Source organism: Solanum dulcamara, chromosome 3, assembly GCF_947179165.1.
Source record: "Solanum dulcamara chromosome 3, daSolDulc1.2, whole genome shotgun sequence".
Classification (NCBI taxonomy): domain Eukaryota; kingdom Viridiplantae; phylum Streptophyta; class Magnoliopsida; order Solanales; family Solanaceae; genus Solanum; species Solanum dulcamara.
Genome location: NC_077239.1, coordinates 69,871,586 through 69,879,613, shown reverse-complemented (window position 1 = coordinate 69,879,613; position 8,028 = coordinate 69,871,586). Strand labels below are relative to the sequence as shown.

The 8,028-nt window shown below is 33.7% G+C and overlaps 2 protein-coding genes across 2 annotated transcripts; one reads left to right on the top strand and one right to left on the bottom strand.

The window, feature by feature from the left end:
- The first annotated feature begins 239 nt into the window (after window positions 1–239).
- On the top strand, window positions 240–2,771 carry LOC129882769 (probable WRKY transcription factor 21). Its single transcript, XM_055957212.1, has 3 exons — window positions 240–1,651; window positions 1,751–1,876; window positions 2,341–2,771. The coding sequence occupies exons 1-3, from the start codon at window positions 879–881 to the stop codon at window positions 2,483–2,485; spliced, it is 1,044 nt and encodes a 347-aa protein (XP_055813187.1). The 5' UTR covers window positions 240–878; the 3' UTR covers window positions 2,486–2,771.
- Window positions 2,772–3,538: 767 nt separating this feature from the next.
- LOC129883641 (ATP synthase subunit alpha, mitochondrial-like) lies at window positions 3,539–3,880 on the bottom strand. Its single transcript, XM_055958259.1, has one exon. The coding sequence runs from the start codon at window positions 3,878–3,880 to the stop codon at window positions 3,539–3,541; it is 342 nt and encodes a 113-aa protein (XP_055814234.1).
- Window positions 3,881–8,028: the final 4,148 nt, after the last annotated feature.

Below are 8,028 nucleotides of genomic sequence, written 5' to 3'. Positions count from 1 at the left end.
AGAGGTCGTTTGATTGAAAATAAATTATTTTAAAATTAATTATTTTAAAATAATTTATTCAATCATCTATTTTCTATAACTTATTCTATTAATATAATATAAATAATGAGATAAATTATTCAAATTTATCAATTAAATAAAATATCAAAATTTTATTACTAAATTATTTTTTATTTCAAAACTATTTATGTTAATTCCTTATGTCAAACGGCAGCTTAGTACTCCTCTCGCATAGTGGAGTAGTAGTAAATCAAAATCCTCTCCTCTTTCTTTCTTTGTCAGAGGGTTGAAGAAATGTTGATTACTCACTTTTATTAATACTACTACTACTTCACTAGTGATTCTCTCTCTAATCTAATCTCTTTCTCATATGGAGTTGTAGCAATGAAATGCAAAAGTGGATTGAAAAAATAAAGATTGCAGCTTTTGTATTTTTCTTTTGGACATATAAAATTCTCTAGCTAAGCAAAGTCTTCTCTTTCACACCTCCCAAACTCCTCCTCTCTGTCCATCACTACAGGCCTATGGAGATTGGAGAATCTAGGGTTTGACACCATAAGTCCAACTAAAGGTCTATTTTTGTTTTCTTTCTTTGCTTAATGTTATAGCCCTGCTGCCTGCCTGCTTGCTGCTGATTGATTAATCACCTTCAGGGTATGTCCTGTTTTTCTGGTTGATTTTTCTAGTTTTATCTGTTTTCCCACCTGTTATGCTGTCAAGATTTTACCTTTCTTCATGGTTGGTGTTGTATCTCTGAATTATTTCAGGGGTGTCTAGTTTTTTCTTGTGTTAGCATTATTTGGTTAGAATTTCTTCTATTTTTAGGAACTAGGGCTCCTCTTTTCTGTTTCTTGTATCTTTTTCTTTTACTTGGTTGGATGGAGGAGATTGAGGAAGCTAACAGGGTTGCTGTTGAGAGTTGTCATAGAGTTATTAGTATGTTATCTCAACCTCATGATCAGAAACAGTTTGGAAATTTAGTGAGAGATACTGAAGAGGCTGTTCACAAGTTCAAGAAAGTGGTCTCTCTCTTAAATTCCAGTTTGGGTCATGCAAGAGTAAGAAAGGCCAAGAAAATTCTGACCCCTTTTCCTCATAATCTCCTGTTAGAGAACCCAAGTTGTAAAATTGATGATCAGCCAAAACCCCTTCAGTTAATGCCTATCACCTCTCCTGAAAATACATGGCTGGAAATTGGTTCTAATGTAAACAGGACTCACCCTTCATTGGAGTTAAGCTCACATAGTAAATATCCTCTTCAGTTAGCCCAACAAACACCTTTGTCAAGCTATCACTTTGTCCAACAGCAGCAGCAGCAGCTACAACAACAACAACAGAGGCGGTATCAACTTCAGCAGCAACAAATGAAGCAGCAGGCGGATATGATGTATCGGCGTAGCAATAGTGGGATTAGTCTAAATTTTGATAGCTCTACATGTACTCCAACCATGTCATCCACTAGGTCGTTTGTCTCCTCATTGAGTATTGACGGAAGCGTTGCTAACTTGGATAGTAATGCCTTCCATTTTATTGGAGCTTCTCGCTCTGCGGATCAGAGCTCATTTCAACACAAGAAAAGGTGCTCCGGAAGAGGAGAGGAGGGAAGTGTGAAATGTGGAAGCAGTGGCAGATGTCATTGTTCGAAGAAGAGGTTTGTAATTTAATTTAGGCATCATATTACATATAGTTCCTCTTTGATACTTTTATGTTTTCCATGTTCTTAAAGACTTTCTGGATTATCTTTTAACAGGAAGCACAGGGTTAAGAGGTCAATCAAGGTTCCTGCTATAAGTAACAAACTAGCTGATATTCCTCCGGATGAGTATTCTTGGAGAAAATATGGACAGAAACCGATCAAAGGTTCTCCGCACCCTAGGTATTATTCTAGCCTTTTTCCTGTAAGATGCATCTAGATTAACATTACGGTCTGCAAATTCAAACTGAATTATTACTCAATAGAATTACTAAAGGTTTTGCTGTGATTGCTTCTTAGTGTATTACCCGTCTTGTTGTTTATGATGTCTGTATTTGCTGCTGTTTTCTGTCACATAGATATCCTGATCTTATCTTTCACACGCCAACGAGCTCATGTTCCCCCTTTGTTTTACTTGAATGTGTGGCATGTTTAACTTAAATCATCTTTGGTAACATCTATGCCAACTGAAAAGGGATGTTGTAATAATTGATTTGTTCATAAAGATTGTTACCTTTGCTTTTAGGTTTTTTCTGCTAGCTGGTAGCTCCTTCTGCTGTGCAATTTCTATGATTGAAGTAAAACATAGAATCCGGTTTATTTTGGAGAAGCAGAAAGTTAGCTAAAGCTTTCCTTGGCTTGTGCAGGGGATACTATAAGTGTAGCAGTATGAGAGGCTGTCCTGCCAGGAAACACGTTGAGAGATGCTTGGAAGAACCTTCGATGCTTATTGTCACTTACGAAGGAGAACATAACCATCCTAGGTTGCCATCTCAATCAGCAAATGCATGAGATCTTTAGAGAAATGCTAGCAAGTAGAGAAGATCATCACAAGCCTCGGGAAATTTCTCATACTCTATTTTTGACCAGCTTCAGTTGTTCCTGTACATATTTAACTTTGAAGTGCAGATGGGACCAAATTCTAGTTCAAAATTGGGAGGTCTATTAGGTATATGGAAAGGCAAATGCGAAGCCAGGTTCATGTATAATGATGCAGTGAGACTTGAGGTTTCCTAATTGTAAGAATATCCTCATAAAGTATGACTCTTTTTTTTAAAAAAGTTAGCATTTTTGCAAATCATCTGTTGTGCTTATTTTTTAATCACACTACTTAGGATACAGGTCTTTGGTTGGACGTTAGATTTATTTGTTTTTGAAATAAACATTGGGGGTAAGGTGATGGGATTGAACTCCACCAACAAGATGAAGGGTAAGGGATGGAAAAATAGGTGATGGGATTGAACTCCACCAACAAGGTGAAGGGTAAGGGAAGGAAAAATAGGTGATGGGATTGAACTCCACCAACAAAGTGAAGGGTAAGGGAAGGAAAAATAGGTGATGGGATTGAACTCCATCAACAAAGTGAAAGTGTAAAAAGCCAACTAGCTGAGCTGTCAAGATTGCGTTACATTTGTTTTGTTGCCAAGGCAATTTATAAGAATAATAGCTGTTTGTAGAGGAATTTTAAACTACCTTCTCTATTAAGAAGCTCTGTCTTGGGCGTCGGGAGCTATTGCAGATTGGTATGTCAAATTCCGGGGTTTGTCCCTTTGAGATATGCTTAATAATTGCCACATGGTCACTGATGGTTTGCTCTTTTGCCTTAGTTGAGAATGGGAATGATGTGCATTATCTAAGCAACTTTGTTTTGTGCCTTTCATTTCTTTTAGGCTTAACACATACTTGGCTCCAACAATAACATCAACATAGTGAAATTTTACATGTATTGGTTTGGGGAGGTAGAGTATATGTAAACCTTACTTATGTTTTGTGGATACAGAGAGATTGTAATAGAAGAGATAGAGAGATTATTTTTGAAAGACACTTCAACTTTGTTTCTCCAACTTACAACGCGTCGACCACACGTCCTAGCATAGCCTTTCCCGCAGGAACATCCACAATAAATTCAGTGCGCTTGACAAGATCTCCTTCCTTAATAGCAGTATCACTACCAAAGACAACAATCCCTACATTCTTATTCTCAAGATTCAAGGCTATTCCTTTCACACCGCTGGCAAATTCCACCATTTCCCTAGCTTGAATCTCGTTCAATCCATAAACACGTGCAATCCCATCTCCAACTGAGACCACTCGACCGATCTCATCCACTTGAAAATTCGTGTAAAAGTTGCTAATTCGACTTTCTAATAGACTTGTTAGTTCCGCAGCTCGGGGAGAAAGTTCCATGATGAAATTGTTGATAGATAGAAGGGAGAATGCCGCTGACAAAGAAGAGCTCTACCAGTCTCTCCTTTTTTTGATTCCTTCAAAGACCAGATCTAAGTCCTGTCGAGTAAGAAGTGTAGAGATTTTAGTTGGTTATTGACCAACGGAAAGCATGGGAGTTGTTGGGCATAAAAGTTTCTTCTTTATACGATATTTTTAGTTAGATAAAAAGAGGGCTCTGAAACCGGTGGGAAAGAAAGGTGCTGATCATTCTATACGTCGCTTCAAAGTTATTCTTTCTAAGCGCGGAAATGCCTTTAACACACTCCTTGGGTAATCTTTAATCCACTAAAAAAATTCCAAACGTGTCTAAAGACGCATTTAAATGGCTGAAGTTAGGTATTTCTGTTTAAGCATTTTCTTTTTTCCATAGTAAATTTTTTCTAAAAATAATATCAACTAGTTGGATTGTTTTGGTGTTGGAAATATCTATTAGGTAGGGTCTACCTACCAGGCGTGTTAATTAGCTCATTAGTTTATCGTCCTTCTCTTTAATCCTAATCTTTGTGTGTTATGGGTGTAGTAAAAACATAGTCTTTCCACATTAGCTGACGGTTAGGGTTAGTGAAACGCTCTGCATTCCTAAAGGATATTTTGGCTATGGACAAAGGAGATTTATCCGTTTCGTGAAAATTTTCGATATATAATCGATGACACGAGTCGTGGTTGCTGCAAATTTGCTTTGCTATGGAGAAACTCGTAAGTTTCCTAACTCGTATTTACCGAATCAAAATACTGCAGTATGGATGATATAAAAAATCTACATAAATATTAAATTTAGTAACTTGGAAATAAATGGTAAACTTTCGGATAAAAAAAATGGTTAGAGTTGTTAGGCTATCTTTTATCCCTTTTTAGGAGTTCTCATCTTTTTTGCTTCTTTAATAACTCAAACTCACAAGCTTTTAGGATTAAAACTAAGAAATACTTATCATCGAAACAATCCCCTCTTGCCAAATGGTTAGCCCACAAATGGATACTTTGCGTTTCTTGTGAAAGGGCATGTGGTACTTCATGTCTCATTGGAGTGGAATATGGCAAGCAAAGCACTAGCTAGGAATAGAGTGAAGCACTAACTTGCTTTTCTCTGCCACAGTATAGTAGTGATATTGTTTTACTCTTGATCAGAGATTTTAAATTCAAATTTTAAATATAAAAAAAAATTATATTAGGAGCGTCATCTTCAAATTAACCCTATAAAATGTGGTCTGAATTTAGTTTGAATTTCAATGAAGACTTCGAACACCACCTTAAAAGAAAGACAAAACAAAAAGAAACTTGCTTCTCTCTATCTTGTTGAGAACTGCTGCGCTTGTGCCGTGATTTGAAAGCTGAAAAGGCCATTTGCTATCTTTATCTCAAAATTGAGTCGTTGTCACTATGATTCCTGCTTTATTTCCCATTGTTATTATGTCCGTACAGCATGTCAGCCTTTCAGCATGTATTTTTTTTTTCCATCCTGTGGAGTATTTGGTATTCATATTTAAGTTCCAACCAATTCAAATTCAATTCATATTGCGTGATATGATTTTTTAATACTCAAATTAGAGGAAGATTTCCATGCTATCACAATTATTATTGGTCTTTTGACGTCTATTTTGCTTCCTCGTTGTTGGACTCTTTTCGTTGTGTTAAAGAAATAGAGGTGGTTTGGTTGGATGCATTAAAAAAGCATAATGCATGTATTAAGTATCGTTTGGCTTCAAGTTTTAAAATATTTTTGACAAATTATTATTGGGTAAAGTTTCATTATGACTTTGACCACAATTTTTTTAAAGTTTTGGTGAAATTTCAAAAATTATTATTTTGTATCTGTAAATTCTAAAAATTATTAAAAATACTCATAAGTTTGTGTTATCATTTCTAATGAACATGTTCCGTTAAAAAAAATCTTATAACATAATTGATAATAATTAACAATAACAAAATAACAATATGGACAAGGGCGATACATTAATTGAATTAAAAACAAATTATTCTTTTTTTTTTCCAATCTTGTCACTCAAACTATTCTTTTCCAGAGGAGGTCATAACAAACTATTCTTTTATAAATTTTTTCTTCATTGTACGAACAATCTCTTCCCGATAAACTTTTATTTCTAGATTAGATGGCGAGAAGACGAAGCAATGAGGTAAGTTGGTAGACAAATATTTAGTTAGAATTAATAAATGATTGATGTTTTTATAAAATATAAAAGTTTGAGATAATTTTTAAATTTTTAAATTTTTTCAAGTTCTCAAGTTCTAGAACTTGACAATTTGGGATTTTTGCCAAATATATTTGCTAAGTAATGAAAAATTATATGGATAAACATTTGTTTCCAATTTTTTTAAAAGTTTTTTCCAAAATTACTTGGGGCCAAATGCTTACTTAGAGCCCGTTTGGATGAGCTTAAAAAAAGTAACTTTTATGTATGAAGTGCTTTTAGAACTTTAAAATGCTGAAAGTTATTTTTATAAATAAGCAGTTGAGTGTTTGGATAAAAGTTCTTATGATGTGAATTTTAGGGTTAAAAGAATAAAAAAAGATAGTTTGGAAATTTAGTTAAAATATAAGGGATATAAAAGTAATTTCCATGGTCAAAGAAAATGACTTTAAACACTTTGGAAAAAAAAAGTTAGGAATCCTCACTTTTCATTTTTGACTGACTTTAAGAACTTTATGGCTTAAAGTCAGCATTAGGCAAACATGTCCAAAAGCTAAAAAGGGGCTTTAAGTTGGTTTTGACCAACTTAAAGCCAATCCAAACGGGCTCTTAGTATGATATTATTTAATTGTTTACTCTCTCTATTCACTTTAGATTATTCACTACTCCCAAAATTTAAAATAAATTTTCAAGGAAAAAACAATTATTTTTGCATGTTTTTCCCTTAGCATTAATTACTTATTCCCCAATCATTTTTCAAGATTTTATACTCCCTCCGTCCATATTGACTTGTTCACTATATTTTTTTGGAATGTCTAACAATATTTGTTCAGTTTATAAAATCAATGAATAATTTATCATGATGTGTTTATTTTACCCTCGTTATTAAATAATATTTATTTTTCAATGTTTAGATGACTTTTATTTAATAAGGATGATTTGATAAAGTTACCCCTATCATATACTGCTTCTTAATCTCTGTATCAAGTCAATACTGGACAACTATTGTTGGACAGAGGGAATACTAAACATCAATTAATAGGGGTAATGTGATAAAATAGTCAGGTTAATTATTATTTTCTTAATGGATGTATCAAGTTCAAATTTGACAATTAAAAGTAAACAAGGGGAAGTATTTGATAAGATTTTGAGCCTATGTATAATTAATACATGTATTAAAATATGATGTGTAATTAATATATAGCAAATCATGATATTAATAATTACATGGATAAGCAGGGTAAAGATATAACTACTCTTGATACGCCAAATCAAAGAGTGGATAAAAAATAATCTTAGCGTAACTAATTATAGCATTACTAATCCAACATACTAATAAACCATATTTAGTACTACTCTCACACTTTAACAGAAGACAATTAATTAAACTTATGTTTGGACATGCGATATAAAATCATGATTTCAAATCAACGTTTGAATATATACTTATATTTTTTTAAAAATTAAAATCACGATCTAAAAATTAAATGAATTTATCGAAAGTCCAACCATGTACGTAGCTAAAGTAGTGGCAAAATTTAATAAAAACATAGCTTCTTTGACGAACGCCAAACTTAGATTCCGCTAGTGACGTGGCTAGAAATTTCACGTAGGATCTCCAAATTTTGGACAATAAATTACAAATAATTTAAAACAAGAAGATGCGGCTACCAGGAATCAAACCTGGGCGACTTGTGGCTTCGTGACCGTCCTAGCCACTGCAATATGGGCTTTCTTTTGTTTTCTAAGAGTGTTCCAAATACTATATATACCAATATAAAGTAAAATTTTATCAATATATATAATATTATTTTCAGACAAATGATATCCAACTGGACACTCTGACACCATTGTAGCTCCACCCTGACCGCTACAATGTGTAGGAACATAAATATATGTATTTACTGGTGTAAATAATAACTATTGTGGAACAACTTCGACAAGAATAATCCCTTCTTGTAA

Bases quoted from the DNA above. Each gene is read 5' to 3' on its own strand.
- LOC129882769 (XM_055957212.1), top strand. From the start codon at position 879: ATGGAGGAGATTGAGGAAGCTAACAGGGTTGCTGTTGAGAGTTGTCAT. The intron at 1,652-1,750 runs GTTTGTAATTTA...ATCTTTTAACAG, and splicing joins TGTCATTGTTCGAAGAAGAG to GAAGCACAGGGTTAAGAGGT. The intron at 1,877-2,340 runs GTATTATTCTAG...TGGCTTGTGCAG, and splicing joins AAAGGTTCTCCGCACCCTAG to GGGATACTATAAGTGTAGCA.
- LOC129883641 (XM_055958259.1), bottom strand. From the start codon at position 3,880: ATGGAACTTTCTCCCCGAGCTGCGGAACTAACAAGTCTATTAGAAAGT.